This window comes from Melanerpes formicivorus, unplaced genomic scaffold, assembly GCF_026170545.1.
Source record: "Melanerpes formicivorus ecotype bairdi unplaced genomic scaffold, bMelFor1.0.p_v2 SCAF_49, whole genome shotgun sequence".
Lineage (NCBI taxonomy): Eukaryota > Metazoa > Chordata > Aves > Piciformes > Picidae > Melanerpes > Melanerpes formicivorus.
The window spans coordinates 3,209,412-3,229,233 of NW_027142401.1; the positions used below are offsets into that span (position 1 = coordinate 3,209,412).

General features: G+C 42.7%; 1 protein-coding gene across 1 annotated transcript in view; it reads left to right on the forward strand.

Moving 5' to 3' along the window:
* The first annotated feature begins 707 nt into the window (after window positions 1–707).
* Window positions 708–19,822, forward strand: part of NPAS3 (neuronal PAS domain protein 3) — a 658,723-nt gene continuing 639,608 nt past the window's right edge. The window contains exon 1 of the mRNA XM_068160299.1: window positions 708–1,266. Coding sequence (XP_068016400.1) covers window positions 1,217–1,266 — 50 coding nt within the window. The 5' untranslated portion in view covers window positions 708–1,216. The remainder of the gene's footprint in view (window positions 1,267–19,822) is intronic.

Consider the following 19,822-nt stretch of genomic DNA (forward strand, 5'->3'; position numbering starts at 1 on the left):
GCTAACGAAGGAGTGATTGAGCCTTTAAAAGCTCTCAGCGCTCGGGTTTTCCCGATGTCTTGGAAGAAATAATTAAGGTAGCTGTTTCTTTCCCCGGATTTCATGGTTAGTTCAATATCGCCAATAAAACAGCGTGAAGTGCTACACCCTTTCCCAACAAAGCGGGTCATCACTCTCAGTTAACATTTCCAGAATTACGCCCTTTATTCCTCCGGTACCTAGCGCGTACCTTCGGGACGTGCAGGCACGTTCTTAAGAGGGTGCCGGGGCGGGTGCGCAGGGTCCCCTTGGTCCCCGCCGTCCCCACGGGCGGGCGCTACGCACCGCGACGCCCGGCCCTATGGGCCGCAGGGCGCTGACATCCGCCCGGCTGATAGTCCCCCGTACCCCTGCCCGGTCCCGTCCTCCACCGTGGGAGCCCATGGGGAACGCGCCGCCGTGGGTACCGGCCGCAGAGTTGCGGAGAGTGTTGCTGCTTTCCTCAGCCCCTCTTGCCTGCTGGAGCCCAGACTCCAGAGGAGGAAAGTGTGCGAAACTGCAACTGAGTGGCGTTGTTGCGCCGGCAGCGGAGGCTGTGTCCCCTGCACGCAGAGCGGGAGCGGAGCTGGGGGAAGCAGCTGGAAAATGCCCAGAAATACTTTCACAGCGGTCAAGCCCGGAGATCCCTGACTCCCCTCCTTTCCCCGTCCCCGCCCCGTTAGCCCCATGGCCTGGCACCTCGCGTAGCCCGGCCCGCGGGCGCGGGGGTGTGAGTGTGCCAGAGAGTGAGTGTGTGTGCGTGTGTGTGCGCGCGTGTGTGTGCCGCACCTGCCGGGCGATGCCAACGGCCGGGCTGCCCGCCGGGGCTGCGCCGCGGCTCGCTCCCCCCGCCGCCGGCCGCCGCCGCTGCCTGCGCTGGGCATGTCTCTGGGGCCGGCGGGGCCCCGGCTCCCTCCGCTCCTCGGCTTATGGACGGCGGCAGCGGCAGCGGCAGCAGCAGCGCTAGCAATCGAGCGAGCGAGCGAGCAAGCAAGCAAGCAAGCAACCTGCACCAGGACTGCGCGGAGGAGTGGGAGTCCGCAATGCTTTGGCCTCAGTACTTTTCCTTAGCCTCTCGGGCTAACCAGGGCCATTGCTGCCGCCGCTGCTGCTGCTGCTAGACACACAACACACACCAACATCAGGAGGGGGAAAAGTAAGGGAGAGAGGAGAAAAAAAAAAAAAAAATCCCAGGAAGATGGCGCCCACCAAGCCAAGCTTTCAGCAGGATCCTTCCAGGCGAGAACGGTAACACTTTCTCTTTATTGAACCTGCAGCAGCAGCAGCCGCAGCAGCGCCGGGCCGGGCCGCCGCCACCGCCGGGGGCCGGGGCTTGGCTGCCATGCCGGGGTGGGGGGACCTGCCGCCGGCACCCGCTGCTCGCACAGCCGGGCACCGGGAGTTCCTCCTAGTGCGTACCGCCAGCCGCACGCACACACGCACACACACACACATACAGACACAACACAGAGGGCGAGCCGCGCAGTAGCAGCCCTGCTCCGGCAGCCGCACCTCCGCCGCTTGCCGGAGCCGGTGCTTGGCGGGGCGAGTTGGCGAGCCGGGCGTGTGTGTGTGTGTGTGTGTGCGTGGAGGCGGGAGCCCCCCCCGTCTCTCCCGGGCGGCCCCCGCCGCTCGGCGGCCCCGGGGGCGGCGGGGCGCCGCGCCAGGCCCGGCTTGCCGGGCAAACGGGCCGGCCCCGCTGGTATGGTTCAAGTGCGGCTAGGCCGGAGGGGTGGGGTGGGGGGGCACACGGGACACACGTCGAGCTGCGCCCGCCGGGCTACCCGGCCCGGCCCCCCCGCTGCTGCCGGGTGGGTCGCGGGTACCGGCTCCCCTCCCTCCCCCCCCGGGGTGGGAAGAGAGGAGCTGGTGGTCGGCTGGGGGGAGGCGGTGCGGAGGGGCCCGGGGAAGGAGGTGGGGGTAGGGGGTGTCGCGGTACCCCCCCAGTTTGCCACCCGGCCCGCCGCCTACCCCGTATACGCTTACTGGGGGAGAGTGCTTGCTATTAATCTGTTCTGCTGGTGACACGAATTACCCGTAGCGGATTTGTTCTAGTAAAGTGAATCTTTCTAGAAGTGACTGGTAGGGAACAAGAGTACAAGTTCATGTGATGTTACTTTGTGATTCTTACAAAAAGTATTCAAGAGCTCCACTGATACACTGCCATGATCTGTATGCCCGGAAGGAGAGCAGTCAGAGGGTTTGGGGTGGGCTTTTTTCCTCCCACCTCCTTTGGCGTTGCAAGTGAACTTGAAGGTGAGGGGTGAGGAAGGTTCCTGGTTAGTTGTAAAAATGGAAATTAACATTTAGACAGCTTTTAAAAGTAGCTGGATCATGTGTTGCTCGATTTATATTTCACAGCACAAGTGAGTCTGAAAAAATATTGAAACAAAAATAAAGGCAAGGGACTCAGGCTCAATTTAAATCTTAACTTCAAACTTAATTATTTATTTATTTTTTTTTAAGCACAATCAGCATTTGTAATAGAACTTGAGAACCCCACAGTTTTTATCTATAGAACGATGCCGCTTTTCCTAAGGAAGCATTGCCTGGTATCAGAAAACCATACGTTTCGTAATCGCCACTGAAGTGTTGATGCAGCTGTGTGAGATACATCAGTATTAACTGTTGCACTTTGACAAGGCTATATCGATATCTGGCAGAATTTGGTGATGTTTGTAATGGGAAAACAGTGCAGCTTCAGAAGTCAGTGACTCCACTGAAAGATTTTCATCCTCGGTTATAAATATATATGTATTTTTAAAAAAATCTCCCATTTTGGTGGCTGCAAAGACGTTTCTATACTGTGTTAATAATACTTACAGCAGCTGGCTTTTCTGCTGCAGAGTTCTTTGTTGGAAAAACAATAAGTCCTGTCCCCCTCAACACAGAATTCTGCTGTCTTCTTTCTGAGAATGGTACTATATTAGTGCTAAGTGCATTTGCCCGGATAGCTTCAGTAATCTCTCCAGCAGAAGCATATTTGTGTGCCATTTTGGGAATTTCTCTGAGATAGGAATCTCGAAGATAGAATTAATTTCTAGAGGAAACTTCATAGCCTGTGCATGAGTGCTTTCTTTATCACCTGTCTCCATTTGGCATTCGGAGAAGGTAAATCAAAGTGCGCGATTTGTTATTCTGCTCCACTTGAGAGCTGAACTAAATAACACTTGGTCTGAAATTCTGATTGAAGTTGTAGGAGGATATACTGTATTTAATTTAATGCCCTTTAATAGCATCTTCTTGTTCAGCTCTGATGCTGTCATTTTAAAGGTTGGATCAGAGTAGTTTTCCCCTGTAGGGAGTGGGAGGAGTAATGATTTCAGGGGGAAAAAAAGTAGTCTAAATTCCTAGAACACTAATAACCACGAACTTGGCCTAGTGTCCAAGCAGTTGTTTTTTGCCCTGAGGGCTCACGTCGCTATTGCTCTTTACAATGCTCTGAACAGCTTTGGTATAAATATTACATGTAGAAGTTGATGACATTTTTTGTAGCAGAAATATGGGCAATCGGTTTGATCTTTAAATGAAAGTTTTGGAGAAGCTCGATCAATGTTTCAATAAACAGGCACTCACGTAGATTTTATTAAAAGTTATGTCATGTGCACCTGAAGTCTTGCGTGTAACTATTTAAGCTGCCTTTGTACACATCCTTTCAGCTGTGGGCACCAAGCTATTTGAAATGCAGGCACATTCAGTTCAGAGTTTTGCAGGTTGGTTACAGCTTCCATAAAGTAGTTGTGGGCATTAAGAATCCTGTAAATTAATTTTGTGTTCGTTCTTTTGTTTAGTCTTCACATCCACAATGTTTAGGTAGGTTCTGCTATGCCTTTTCCAAGCAAGGGTTAACAATTACGAAACAGGTGTCAAGCGTAGTAGTCACTGCTGTAACCAAGCACTTGAACTGTTTGGAAACTTTTGTTGGTTTTGCTTTCTTAGCTTTGTTGAAGAGCGTTTGAAAAGTTACACACTTATATTTGTTTGTTTTTTTTTCTTTGAAACTATGAGTGGTAACAAATTTTACAGTTACAGTAGCAGTTTAGGGCTTTTCAGTTGTGCAGATATGTAACTCAGAAAATTAAACAGACAGAAGTGTCATGCATATGATATGCCAACATTGATTTGTAAAGCGTATCGTAATACCAAGTGCTATTGGTTTAAAGTGAAGGAGAAAAAAAACCCCTACCTTTATTTTGGTGTTCCTTTCTAGAGCATGAGCTTAAACATAGCAGTGATAAATGATGATATGCATTGTCTAACACTTGCTTTTATATAAATAGCTCCAGAAGATTGCTTAAATGATAATCGAAAATATGAAATAGGGTGGCCTTCATATCACAAGGCCAAGGGTCTACAAATGGAAAAACTGAAATAATGAAATATTTCCAAGGCAACAGACTGTCAACAAGAACAGTAATGCATGGGCATATCATAGAGCTACCAGAGAGGATATTAGATCTTATAGCTCTAGAGCCAGGAGTTATAATGACCTTTATTAAATAGAGCCCTCCCACATTACAACAATCTTTCAGATTCCTGATTTATGGATTAGCAGTCATACTACTCTTCATAATTTGAAACATTCTCCAACCATATTTGATTTGCTGCATTTTTTTTTCCTCCACTGGAATCATACATTATTTAGAGCTTACATGAGAGTATTGATCAACAAAAGTTATATTACATATTTTCAGTAACTAATGGGATTCTGAATAACAAGGTTTTGACTGCAGCGCTGTTTCTACATTCGTTGCAGCACAATTTTTTGTTCTCATACCTAGTTAGCCTGCTCTGCCCCAATGTGACAGTGTTATAATCTAAAGCTGGTTTTGAAGTTATGAATAATTAGTTTGGTTAACAGCACCCAGAACCATAGGTATTTTAAAGAGAGTATCAGACTACGTTGTCAACATCCGTCCCCTTTTATTAGCGTCTCACTTGAATTTCGGAGTCTAATATACTGGCGGTTTCCAATCACATTTGTTTGAAACTTGGCACACGAGTTGCCAGCCCAGATGGGAATTTTACTGCTAGAGCGATGTAAAACAGTTGTTGAAAAATGACATTTTAAGCATTAGTTTCATCAGCATCCTTCCTAAAAAGTACAATGCTTAAATAAATGTTTATTTCACAAAATGATCTTTATAATACCCTATTCAGTGGAAAATGTATTCTAACATAAGGATTTTGAATAACTGATGCTGACTGTGAGAACTTAACTGGTAACCATTTTGTTAACCCATTGAGGTCAGGAAGATATTTTACAAATGGGGCAGAATTTCATTTGATACCAATTAAGTAATTGTCGTGGTTTTTTTTTGTTTTGGGTTTTTATTTTGTAATTTAATGTTATGAGACCATTTCCTGGAGTCTCATCTTACGTGAATAAACTTTACATTGAGCCGGTCTTATTTTATATTGTTGTCACTGGTACTTCTGGGAGGTGTTAAATGTGCCTCACCTGAGATGGGATTTAAGCATTAGTCACGTTTCAAAGTGAATCAAGTGAACTTCTGCAGGATGTCGACCTAGAAATTTGGGGTTATATTCTAAACATAAGATGCTTGTAAGGTACATAACCGAGGCTGCTTTTCCACTCCAGTCATTTCATTGGTTGGTTTGTTTGTTTATGCTTAATGTTTGGGCTTCCCCCCCCCTTTCCCCCCCCCCTCTTTTCCCCCCCCTCTTTCCCCCCCCTCTTTTCCCCCCTCTTTTCCCCCCCCTCTTTTCCCCCCCCTCTTTTCCCCCCCCCTTTTCCCCCCCCTCTTTCCCCCCCCTCTTTCCCCCCCCTCTTTCCCCCCCCTCTTTCCCCCCCCTCTTTCCCCCCCTCTTTCCCCCCCCTCTTTCCCCCCCTCTTTTCCCCCCCTTTCCCCCCCTCTTTTCCCCCCCCTCTTTTCCCCCCCTCTTTCCCCCCCTCTTTTCCCTCCCCTCTTTCCCCCCCTCTTTTCCCCCCCTCTTTTCCCCCCCTCTTTTCCCCCCCTCTTTTCCCCCCCTCTTTTCCCCCCCTCTTTTCCCCCCCTCTTTTCCCCCCCTCTTTTCCCCCCTCTTTTCCCCCCTCTTTTCCCCCCCTCTTTTCCTCCCCTCTTTCCTCCCCTCTTCCCCCCCCTCTTCCCCCCCTCTTCCCCCCCTCTTCCCCCCCCTCTTCCCCCCCTCTTCCCCCCCTCTTCCCCCCCTCTTCCCCCCCTCTTCCCCCCCCTCTTTTCCCCCCCTCTTTTCCCCCCCTCTTTTCCCCCCCTCTTTTCCCCCCCTCTTTTCCCCCCCTCTTTTCCCCCCCTCTTTTCCCCCCCTCTTTCCCCCCCTCTTTTCCCCCCCTCTTTCCCCCCCTCTTTCCCCCCTCTTTCCCCCCCTCTTTTCCCCCCTCTTTCCCCCCCTCTTTCCCCCCCTCTTTCCCCCCCTCTTTCCCCCCCTCTTTCCCCCCCTCTTTCCCCCCCTCTTTCCCCCCCTCTTTTTTCCCCCCTCTTTTTTCCCCCCTCTTTTTCCCCCCCTCTTTTTCCCCCCCCCTTTTTCCCCCCCCCTTTTTCCCCCCCCTCTTTTTTCCCCCCCTCTTTTTCCCCCCCTCTTTTTCCCCCCTCTTTTTTCCCCCCTCTTTTTTCCCCCCTCTTTTTTCCCCCCTCTTTTTTCCCCCCTCTTTTTTTCCCCCCTCTTTTTTTCCCCCCTCTTTTTTTCCCCCCTCTTTTTTTCCCCCCTCTTTTTTCCCCCCTCTTTTTTCCCCCCTCTTTTTTTCCCCCCTCTTTTTTTCCCCCCTCTTTTTCCCCCCTCTTTTTCCCCCCTCTTTTTCCCCCCTCTTTTTCCCCCCTCTTTTTCCCCCCTCTTTTTCCCCCCTCTTTTTCCCCCCCTCTTTTTCCCCCCCTCTTTTTCCCCCCCTCTTTTTCCCCCCCTCTTTTTCCCCCCCTCTTTTTCCCCCCCTCTTTTTCCCCCCCTCTTTTTCCCCCCCTCTTTTTCCCCCCCTCTTTTCCCCCCCTCTTTTCCCCCCCTCTTTTCCCCCCCTCTTTTCCCCCCCTCTTTTCCCCCCCTCTTTTCCCCCCCTCTTTTCCCCCCCTCTTTTCCCCCCCTCTTTTCCCCCCCTCTTTTCCCCCCCTCTTTTCCCCCCCTTTTTCCCCCCCTTTTTCCCCCCCTTTTTCCCCCCCTTTTTTCCCCCCCTTTTTTCCCCCCCTTTTTTCCCCCCCTTTTTTCCCCCCCTTTTTTCCCCCCCTCTTTTTTCCCCCCCTCTTTTTTCCCCCCCTCTTTTTTCCCCCCCTCTTTTTCCCCCCTCTTTTTCCCCCCTCTTTTTTCCCCCCCTCTTTTTTCCCCCCCTCTTTTTTCCCCCCCTCTTTTTTCCCCCCTCTTTTTTCCCCCCTCTTTTTTCCCCCCTCTTTTTTCCCCCCTCTTTTTTCCCCCCCTCTTTTTTCCCCCCCTCTTTTTTCCCCCCCTCTTTTTTCCCCCCCTCTTTTTTCCCCCCCTCTTTTTTCCCCCCCTCTTTTTTCCCCCCTTCCCCCTCCCTTTTTTTTTTCCCTCTTTTTAATTTTTTTTCCTTTTCTTTTCTTCCTTCTCCTCCAAGGAATCTGCCAAGGATTTATAGCCAAGAGAGGAAATGTTTTGAAAATTCTCTTCATAGTAATTGCATTCTTTGAGACTGCTGCATGTTGTCTTTAACATACAAAGTCTCTGCAGTGCGACTGAGGTGTGTGACTTTTTGTTTAACGGGACTTTGCATAATAAGGATAATGTATAATAATACTGCGTTTTGGTGCACAAGAAGATGTTCCACAGTGAGAATATGATTGCTGCCATGTCTTATATGACTGGAGCATTGTTCTGTGGCTGGCTCGAGCAGTAGTTTTGCAATACACGAAGTCCTAGTCAGATGAATGGGGCCGTTGTGCCATTGATTTGAACAGGACTTTGGGTAGTAAAAGTACTCGTTAATTTTGCATGCTATAGTGGTGTGTTACACAGGACAAAGAAGGTATGGTAAGGGTAGGATAGTATTTGTGTCTGTAACTTAACAGAACTGGACCAACCCTGTCTTTGGGAGAATATGGAGTTGAAGTTGTAACTTAGTCTTTTAAAAAGCCCCAAGTGAAATTATGCAAATAGTTAAAGTGTACTACAGAGACTCATAAGCAAAGATAAAAGTGTTGTTGCCATATAATTCAATAGATGTGGTTATTTATTTTTTTTTCCTCAGTGAAATCACAGTGATAAACTTGTACTTGGAGGAGGAGTGAATGTTGCATCTCCATGTTGTTATAAAATGAGAAACTCTTGAGATTCACAAGTAAAAATGAGCTGTTCCTAAAAGAGATTCTGATCTCAGCCTGCTGCAGCTAGATACTGAGAGTTATGCCTGCCCTTAGCCGGCACTCTGCATGCAGGTGAGAGTCAGGCACATGAAAGGACAAGTGATATGTAAGCAAGAGTTTGAAACAGATTAGTGGAAGCAGTTTTGAACATTTGTTAGAGGGTATTTTCTCAGCCTTTCTGATGTGTTGCATTTTGGAATTCCACTCTACAATTGTATCTTGTCATTTGGCTGTTCGGGGGAACTTCTTACTGATGTCATACAGTGTCTGAAGAAGACTTTGATATTGATACTAATTTGGTATATGTGTTTCTTAACAGAGCTTTGTGTGCTTTGTGTAAACCCCGTTCTCCATGTTTCGCTGATGAGATAGTCATGCACAAAAGATTTTTTGAAAAGCAGAAGTGGCAGAAGATGTCAATGTTAGCACTAGGAATAAAATTCCATTCCCCATTTTGGCTGTGTATTCAAAGATTACACTGCCTTCGTTAGAGGGATTTAAATTCCTTTACAGGCAAACCCTCTACTGAAATAAAGTGCTTTCAGCGAATGGCTTGATTGCAATTTAAAATTAGCTGTTAGCTTGATATATAATAGAAGTTCAGCACTTACGTTAAATAATTTAAGTGGAAAAGTACTGTTCCATTACCTGCAGGCATGTTGGGTTTACATATGTATATAGCGAACTTACAGGCTATAGTCTGAATAATATGTATGTATGTAATCTACAGTCATGTCCCTGGGGCTTGGATTTTCTGAAGAGCCTATTGGATTTGGGCATCCAGCACACAGTGCATTTCAGTGAAATATGGGCACCTAAATCCTATAAGCCCCCCTTTAAAAATACTTGCTTGGGAATTTTGACTGAAGCAGGAATTTAGAATAGACTTAATTACACATGACATTCTTCTAAACTCAATTTTATTGAGTAATGTGCACTCTTTGAACAGTCTTTTTGGATTAAAACCAAAAAGGTTATAGTTTTTTCCTGAAATTTAGGCACAGAACTGATGCATTTATATTAAAATGGGTGGGATTTTTTTCCCCCCCTCTTGTTTTAAGAGTCATGCTTGAAAATCACCTGCAAATTCACATTTACTATCAGTTCACTCGCAGCCTAGGCTGATGGGAGTTAGGTAGCTCCTGCCACAGCTGTAATTCATTTGGCTAAAGTATAACATACAAAGTTCTTCAAAAAAATGCTTCTTAGAAAGCTGTTTTTTTTTTTGCTTAGGGATGATTTGTTACTTTCTGGGGGGGAAAAAAAAATGTAAGTGTGTAAGTGGGCAGTCTTCACAGGTCAAGGTTGGGGTCAACAGAAAGAACTGAGTGACTGACTCTGTCCATTTCTGGCAGCAGGATTAAAAAGGGAAAAAAAAAAGTCTTAAAAAAAGGAGAATAGCTGCCAGTAGTACTTACCCTTCAGCCTTCACAGCTGCAAAAGGAAAGTAGCTGATTTTATTTGTCTGACTGTAGTTGGATGTAGGATTGGCATGTTTGCTTCACCTTTGCATAAATTACTAAGAGTATGGACATGAAGGGCTGAAAAAAACCTTCATTGTAAAAAAAAAAACCCAAACCAAACCTGTTTCTCTTGGTAAGTAACAAACAGAAGGTGAACACAAAAAAAGAAACAAATGCTGTGGGCTAATTTATTTATTCACTCTCTCAGAGTTGCTGTTCAGTCTCACAAGAAAACTTCTATTTCTTGTGGAAAATCTAAACTACAGTAATTTTTTGTTTTTCAACAACTGAACGAGCTAGATAAATGGTACTCAAGGAGCAGTGTTTGAAGGATCCAAGTAGTTTACTAAAGTATCTTAATTAATTGGATGTTCACTTTAATAGTGATGTTTCCTGTTTGTAGGCAGTACACTGTAACGAGAACATGTATTTGATACGTAAATGATATATATGACTTCACAAGGCCCATTTTTATTCAAGGTCTATTTTTGCTGAACAACTGTTTTGGATTAACAAACAAGAAGAAACACAGACTTCAGGTGAGAAGCATGCCAGAAGGCTACAGAAAATTCCAGATCTTTCAAATATATATATATATATATATGCTGTTCCTTTGATCAGTCACTCTATTTACACTCAGATTTCAAAAGTAAGAGGTGCCATCTTTCCTCTTATTCCTTTGTTAGCAGGAAAATAAATGCTTTTGTGCAGAACTGAGGTTTGAAAGCTCTTATGGAGTGCTTTTTGAGAGCAGTTTTCCAAATTTTGTGTGTGTGTTACTTCTCAAGAACAGAATAGGAGGCTGCAGGCCATAGCAAATACAGCAAATCTCATCTTCTTCCCCCCCCAAAATTACTTGGCCATACTGAACATACATCCTTCAGGAACATCCAGTATTTACACTTTGGACTTAGGAATCTTTTGGGAATGATTTAATTTTATGATCATTATTTTTATTGTTTTATTTCTTAATGGTTTTGTGAGACTATTACAAAAATAGTATTTATGTCCTTCCCCCCCCCTTCTTCTTGTTGCAGCTGTAATATATTACAACACTTCTTGAGTTCAAATAGGAACAAAACTCAAAATGATTAAGGGAAAAAGTGTTTTCTAGCAGACAGAGAACGGCAGAATATTCCACCTGAAAAGCAAAATTAGAATTATTCTCTTAATTTCTTCTGCTTGTCACTAATTGTGAGGGAAAACTTCCAAAATACTCCACTGACTTGTATACTGCAAAGTATTTGCGAAGGTTGTATGTTAGGTAGACACAGTATTTGCATGACAGGAAATAATACTCGTTGCTTGTCTTCAGCAAGCTATAAATGTCTTACTTTAGATAAAGTTAAATGTAAATACATGCATTGGAATGGTGGTATTTTTTTTTCCCCCCCTCTTTAATGCTGTGAGGGAAAAGTAGGCTCATCCTTTTTTTTTTTTTTCCACATTTTTATTGTTCTGTGTAAATGTAATTTGTTAATCCTGTGAAATTTGTCATAGATAAATTTGCTTGGATTATCTTGTCACCACCGTATCTGCATTCTTTTGTTCATTGCTTATTCATAATTTAACAGTCTGGCAGTGAGCCTTTTTGGGATGCTCACAAAAGATATATGACCTCTACCAGCTGCTACTATAACCTGCAGAATGCACAGCAAGACATTAGAAACGTGAGGATTCCTCTACTGATTAAAGTGCTCTTCATTTAAACAGTCTGTTCATAAGAATCTCGGGAATCTTTGTGGATAGCAGTTTTGATTTTTCTTTTCTCACAAAATTAGTTCTAACTTTTTTTTTTTTTCCTTCTCTCCCTCCTCTTTCTCCCCCTCCCCCCACCCCCCAAGTGGGAAAACTAACCTTGAATCTTAAGATGATGTTTCTCCGCGTTCAGATGGACTAATGAAAATTAAATCCCCCATTATATATGCATATGTATACAGAAATGTGCATGTATGCATTTGCATTTATCTCTACCTATGCACATGTGTGTAGCCATACTTCCTGGCATTTTCCAGTAGGAGGAATTAGTACCCATGTGTTAATTCAAAACTAAGTCTTCTGTGAGGGTGTTTTGCAGCACGCATTGTTATCCACTGCTAATTTACAGAAGAGTTTTCTGATTTAACCCTGCTTTAGCCTCAGTATCTTACAGATTGCATTGTGTAAATACTCTATATTCCACAGTACAAGAAAGACATTAAATAGAATGTTACTTGAAGTGTAACAACATTTTAGATATTCATTATTCTCCTGACTCAGTTTAGCATATAAATTTTTTTTTCCCTTTTTACTTCTTTTTTTCTTTTATTGTTTTTTCTTTTCCTTCCCATCTTATCTGCAGATTAGCCTGTGAGTAATGGCTAGTTTTTACCTCCCCTTTGTGCTAGCACATGATTATAGTTCAAAATAATTCATTGCTAATCCATGCAGTATTGGTTCATCTCCATCACTCTGTTTTGTGATTAGAGCCTCAGGCCTGTAAGAACATCCTTCTGCACAGTTTTCTATCCTGATTTTCTTTGATTGCAACCCATATTTTAAATAGTTCTGTCGTTACTGTTCACCTACCAGTCCTCTTGCATGTTTCAAAACGTGTCAATTAGAAGAAATTAATATTTTGGTGGAGTTATTTTGCAAGGGTTAGTGGAAAAATGCTTCCTTTCCACTGCGCTAAGTCTCCAGCAGTAGTGTATATAGATCTTGGTTCCCCTCAGCCAGTGATGGAAATCTGACTTGAGTTTCTCATTTTTTTGCTTAGCAGTCTGAATTTCCAGTGTACTTATTTACATTAGGTGCCTCAAGAAGTCCAGGATCTTTAAAAGAAACACTGTGTCTTTGGGAAACAGGCTATAGTAGAATAGTAATTACGGCCTTGTCATTTTCAACACAACATTTCAAACAGAGCTGGGGTAAAATAAAGCTGACTGGAAGAACTTAAAAAAACACATAGGGCCTGATCCTCCTACGATCACCCTGGCTGAAGCCACAGTTTATTGGGTCAGATAGGAACTGATATGATGTTAGAATTGGGCTTGTATGACGTAATGGTATCACACCCTGATCAGATTTAAATGTAATATTTCCAGATTATGAAGTAAATCCATCATTTCACTTCATATCAAATCATGCTAGTTTTATGAGAAGGTCATCTAAAAGATTTTTTTCAAGACTTTGTTTCAGTATTGAGTACTCCTGTGTTCCTTTTAATAATTACTTTCATCTCATTGTAGCTGTGTGTTTGAAAGTGTAGGTCAATAAGGATGATCGCATTCAGAATTTCATGATCTGTGTAGTGGAACAAATTGAAAGCAAAGCCTGTATCAATCACTGTGAAGGGAGGGTTAATTGTTACTGCTTCTCAAGCCTCTGGACAGATAAACCAGTAATGAAATACTTATTGCTCTGATATGTGAATGGTTAAGGATGAAACAATGAAAACAGAGGCAGTCTTCAAAGATAACCAAAAAAAAAAAGGGGGGGGGGGGGGGGTGGGGGAAGAAAAAAGAACAATCTGGACTAAAGTAAGATACTGTATATGATGTGTCTTAACGTTTTAAAAGTTGGTGGGTTTTATTTTTAAGCTGATACAGCCTGCTAGCCATGATGTGAGACAGCAGAATGTATCAGGTTTCTAAAGCGGATACAAAACACGAGTAGAAAACCTTCTATTGTGCAAACAATTTGAAATGGTTTACGTGAAGTCTAGACCTTAGGTAAAAGTAAACATTTCTAGCTTTAAGTGTTTTCTTTTCTTTTCTTTGTTTTTCATGTGTGGTACCGTTAAATGCCTTCCTCCCCACCCCCCTTTCTTTAAAAGCACAGCTGTATTTACTAAGTCGAGTATGTTTGTCGTTCTAAAGCATTTTGTCTACAGCCAACCAGAACTCTAACGGAGTGTTTAAAGATAGAAAGCAGCGAAATAAAAATGAGTGCAAAAACAAATTATGATATTACAGTAAACATTTAACTATTTCTAGAATGTGAACTTCACGTTTTAAACATCTGTTAGTTACTTATATGTTGAAATATATGCAAAAATATTTAGCCAAATTGAAGTCTTAGGCCCATGACAATCATCTCAACACAGTGGGTAGTTCTGAAAATTAATGAGAATGATAATACTGTAAAGACTGTTCCAGAGTTTGCCCAAATTCATTATCTAAGACTCTTGTTAAGAACATCTCAAAGAATTTTAACCAGGAAAATATATTAATGGTTGAAAAGCATTTTTCAAAGCGGTGATTTATAAAAGTATAATGGAATTATATATGCAAGAGCTATAGTTAGAAACACAAATAACACAGGAGGAACACATTATAAAGGAGCATTCTCCAACAGCTAGGGTATTTGGCTGTGATTTTGTCCATAGGTGTCAAGCTTTCCTTTGTTTTGGGATGGAGGAAATGAAAAACTGAAGGCAACTTACAAAAGAATATATTTTTGACTACTTGTTAGTTACTTAATGAGGCCTACAGTTGCTTAAAAGCTAAGTAAAGCAATTTAAAAACTGGTGTAAATGTCTTTTAGACAATTGAAAAGCACTTTCAGGAGGAAGGGTGATGAGACACATCTTTAGATTTCTCTTCAGAATGCTAAGAATTTCCTGTTGCCTGTTTCCTGATGGGATTGACGCAGCTGTGTATCATATGGAATGAAAGATGAACCGAGTGCCTGACTTTGTTTTGTGCAAGTCCTTTATTTAAGAAAATGTATATCTTGATTTTTGCCCCCCCCCCTTTTCTTTTTTTACAGATTGTCGATGTGAATACTATACACAAAACTGTTGAAAGGGGAACTAATTATAATTAGGTAATTTTCTAAAAGACAGAAGTTACAATAAAGTGTATTAGTTAAGAATGCCTTCCCCCCTCCCTTTTTTTCCCCCCCCTTCCTTTTTTTCCCCTTGGTGCAGTGAAAGAGAAAGCAAAATGCTTGGAAGCCAACTGTGTCATTTCCATTTGTATTTTTCAGAAGTCATTGATAGGAAGAAGTGTGTGTGAGTATGTGTAAGTGCTTGTGTAATCATTGGAAAACAAATCAGTTCATAGAGTTTCTTAGCCGTTTTGACTGCCCTGCAATCTGTAGCACATTTACAATGCAGTTTAATGGGAGATGTGACTGCAAAGTAGAGAGGAATGGGAGGATCCAAAATAATCTGTAAGCAGTAGTTTTGATATGGACTGCCCCACTGTGTGGACAAATTCTTTGAAGGAAATTCAGGGTAAGAAACTGTATTAATTACGTTTTCAGTAATTACCTTCCATGGTGAGAGAAAGCTTAGCAGATGGCAGCTAACTTGGTTAACTGACTTGGGAATGGGTGAGGAAAAGGAGGGGTAGATCTGCAGCAATGGGGTCACCCTTCCGCTTGTATCTCAGTCCCTGGCAGAGACGGGAGCTGTGTCTCACAGTGTTTTGTGATATTCCAGTCGGAATTCATACTACCTCAGTTAGCATTAACTGCTCAGAGGGCTGTATAAGGCAAATCTAGTTGCTATACAAAAAGCTCTGGGCATTGCAATTAAATGAGTAAAGCAGCTTCTTAGTATTATACTAAAGCTCTATGCTACTGAAGTAAAAGCAAGCACTAAGGCAGGCTGCATTGCAGTGATGGGCAGCAGTGCTAAGGGCATGTTGAAAAGGCAGAGCAGAGGTATATGTGCCTAAGCAGGGTGATCCCATTGGGTTGCTTCTGAGGCTGTCTATTCATGCAAGAGACAGACTTCTAAATTATGTGAATTGCACTTTAAATCTTAAGCCTTGATCCTCTCAACCTGCCAGTCAGCTGTAAAAACAGTTGAGCATTTCCCTATTCTTTTTGCCCTGTGACTTCTTTCTGCTGTCTTAGGATACTCTGAGCACTTCTTCAGTGCATGCTTTGAAGGATCTTTCTCATTTACCATCCAGTTTTGTGTGGGAGTTCTGCAATGTGCTGTCTCTTCAGTGGCCCCCTTTTCTCCCTTATTCTGCTCTTCACCTTTGCATAATCTAATGTGAAAACACAATTTAAGTATCATCTCTTTGCAGATGATTCATAGGCTCAAGGTATTTCTATCTCAATGAAAATGTAGTCTTGCTTCTCTGTCATCTCCTCCCTTATTGCATAGCTTAGACTCCCTTAGTCAAAACAGATCTAGAGTTCTTTGCAAGACCTACATCTCCTCACACTGCCATGTTGCCTGTTAAGACAGGTCTGTAATTTGGGAGTCTCACTGATACAAACCTCTCCCTCACAGCTTAACAATTAAAAAGGCAAATAGAGTATTTGGTATTAGCAGGAAAAAATTAGAAAGGCAAACAGACAACATGACTATTGTTGTAATTATGCCAAACCATAAATCCACAGTGTGTGCAATTTATGTATTGTGTGTACTTTTGTTACCATAATTTCAAAGATACTATAGCTTGAGATAAGGGCATGAAGGCTGATGAGGTGTATGAGAGTTTTGTCAGTGGAAAAGTTAAACTCAAATACTTCAATCAGGGAACAAATACTGATTAGCTCTAATATTATGAGAACAAGGAAACATCCTGTATAATTCTCAGGAAAGAGTTTTAAAATACTTAATAGATTTTTTTGTTTGCTTGTTGTTGTTGTTTTCAGGGCTCTTTTGTGTGCTCCCTCTCTTCCCCACAACATAACATGCAATTGAATGGCAGAATTCCTTGCCAAAGGAGGATTTAGAGACTAGAGTATGAACAGGTTCAAAAATGGATCAAGTGTTACTCTAGCATGTCTCTGAGGAGCTATTCAGTGTGATGGTGATGATGCAACTCAACTCCAGGCAGTTTTTTTACCCAGCTGACTGCTAGATGCTGACACGGGATATTATGGAAGGGAACACTTCCTGTGCCTTCTTTTTTATTATTTATTTATTCTATGTTTTCTTTTTACTGACCTAATCTTAACTGCTTTGTTTTGTTCTGAAGTTCTTTGCATTCAGACTGCGTCTAAGTCTTGCAGGCTTTTTCTGCCTAACATCCTTGCTGTATGTTTTCCTGCCTAATAATTCAGTTAAATGCTCATCCTCACTACCATTGAGGATTATTCTTTTTCCAGTCATATCTCTCTGGAATCCTATTACAGAGATCACTTTCAGAGTGACAGACTGTCACTCTGACCATGTCTTTTTATATCCCCACTGGCTTCCCTTCTCTGGTGCATAAAATACTAGTAACTTGCCCTAAGTTTCAAGCCCTTCTTCTTCCAGCTGTATCTTACCATTTCTTATTGTCAGTTTTTGTTCAATTGGGCCCTGTTGCCCATTTACTGTATTTACAAACATGCATTTGTCTGACTGCTTGTGCTTGGAATAGGAGTCCTGTGTAACCTCACCTTTTGAGTTCATCTCTCTGCCCAAGATGTCCCTTGCCTGAAATGCCAAAAACCCCATGAAATCATTAGACTACTAAGAAGATACCACTTCCTGTGATGCTAGCTGCTGTTGTCTTATTGCTTCTAAATAGTTCCCTATCTCTTATATAATGCTTAAACTGTAAGATTTTGCAGGGTAGGGACAAGTGTTTTGTCCTTTGTCACTTGGTTGCCCAGTGGATGTGTTAGCACTACAATTGCTGTTGCTAATCTGAATATTTTTGTCAATTAAGAAAAAATAAATCATGTATTACCATTCTTTCCTTTTCTGTGTGCTTGATTGATCTGGGATGCTGTAAGAGGAAGTCATGTCTTTTAAGTGTGTTGGGGTGTGAAAAGCTTTTATGAAATTCAGAGGAGATGGGACAAATGAATGGCTGGGAAATCCACTGCATGTAACTCAAAACATATCTCTCTGAGGAAGTGCCTGCATTGAAAATGATTGGAGACTGTGGGCACATATCACATATGCTGTCGCCGTTCCTAAGTTATTCCTTGCAACCACTGGTGGGGATTGCTGGAGAGGGGATACAGAAAACATTGGCCTGACTCAGTACACATGCTCTTCCATTGTGGTCTAGAATGTTTTTGGAAGCTCTAGCTTCCAGCAGAAGCTGTTGCAGAAAATGGCCTCAGCTAAATAGTTTTGGCCAGCATTATTTTCAGCACATTTCATGAATAGATATGAGATGTGTCACAGCTTAATTACATTGCTCCATAATGTATTTCTGTCTTATGTTGTTATGACTAAGAAAGACCTTAGTGGGACTGTATGGACAAGGCATCATTCTGTAGGATGCCTTGAGGGCAAAAAAAATAAAGAGTACTTGCCTTGAAGAGTTCATAATATTAATTGCTGTTTGTTTTTCGTTTGTTGGAAAGGGTTTTCTGTAGCACAGTAGTTAATTTTGCACTCATATGTGAAGGTGGTTGTTTTTTTTCCAGTTCTTTTTTTACTGTCAAGCAAAGTGTGTATTAAACAGGCTGGATTCAGCAAAATTAAATGCTTAGATATTATTTTGCTTTGTGAATCGCTGATGGGATAAAATTAACTGTGGTGATGACTTGAACATTGCAACGAACACATGTGAACTTCAATGTGTATTATACTTTTAAACTGGATGCAATCTGTTTCATACATTGTAACATCCTTCCCCTCTATTCTGCCCTGGTGAGGCCACATTTGGAATATTGTGTCCAGTTCTGGGCCCCTCAGTTCAAGAAGGACCTCAGAGAACTGCTTGAAAGAGTCCAGCGCAGAGCCACAAAGATGATGAAGGGAGTGAACATCTTCCTTATGAGGAGAGACTGAGGGAGCTGGGGCTATTTAGCTTGGAGAAGAGGAGGCTGAGAGGTGACCACATTCATGTTTATAAATACATAAAGGTTGAGTGTCAAGAGGATGAAGTCAGGCTCTGCTTGGTGATGCCCAATGACTCGACAAGGGGTAATGAGTGGAAGTGGAAGCATAGGAAGTTCCATTGAAATGTGAGGAGAAAATTTTTCACTGTGAGGGTGACAGAATACCGGAACAGGCTGCCCAGGGAGGGTGTGGAGTCTCCTTCTCTGGAGATATTCAAAACTTGCCTGGATGTGTTTTTGTGTGATCTTCTCTAGGTGACCCTGCTCTGGCAGGGGCGTTGGACTGGATGATCTTTTGAGGTCCCTTCCAACCCCTAACATTGTGTGATTCTGTGGTAACAGTAAACAGAACCAGAGTCATATGGACATTTAAAAGGCATATAGTAGAAATACATGTGGATCACTTTTGTCAAAGGTATGTAATAACAATCTCCATATAATTCCTACATTTATGTCATTTTTGGAGAAAGAATTGATTCATAAGAACTGTTGCCATAAATAAGTTTGCATACTAGCAGAGATAGGTTATCTTGTGTGTAAATTTAATTGTATACACAAGCATTTGAAGTCACATTTTGCTATTGCATCGGTGTAGGCTTGGCACTTTTAGAAAGGCTTCAGATTTATCACTATAGCAGCAGGTATACTTTACTGTTCAGAAGTTCATGTAGTTTGAAAGAATTCCTTTCATGTTGATTTCTTTAAGGAAGGGGAGGGGGAAAAGAAAAGAATTGTGGAATGCTGTTCATCAGAATGTTGGTGTCTATACCTGATAGTATAATGAAGATGTGATAATCAGGTCTTGTATCTGGTGGAGAGATTAGGAGAATTCCAAGAGGAGAAATTGAAACTTGGATGGTCACATTTCCTAGGACCTTGGGAGGGAAAGTGATGCTGATGTTCTAGAATAACATTGTACTAATATCACTATGTAGACTTCCAAATGAGCTGTATGCAGCTCAGAAGCCGAAAGGAATGTTTTGGAAGGAGAGTGAGAGGAAGTTTGTTTTGCTCCACAGCATATTTGGAAGGGGGGGAAATGGCCTCATTTATTTTCAGATGTGAATGTGTGTAACAGTCTTGAGCAGGCCCTGTGTTTACCACAATGTGTCATGAGAGGCTTAGACTGTGTCTTTCTTTGAATTACAGAATAGCTGAGATTCGCTGGGACCTCTGGAGATCATCTAGTTCAATTCCCCTTGCTGAAGCATGGTCAGCTAGAGCAGGTTTTCCAGGACTGTCCGGTTAGGTGTTGGATATCTCCATGGAAGGAGATTCCACACAATCCCTGACCACATTGTAGTGTTTGATCACCTCAAGACA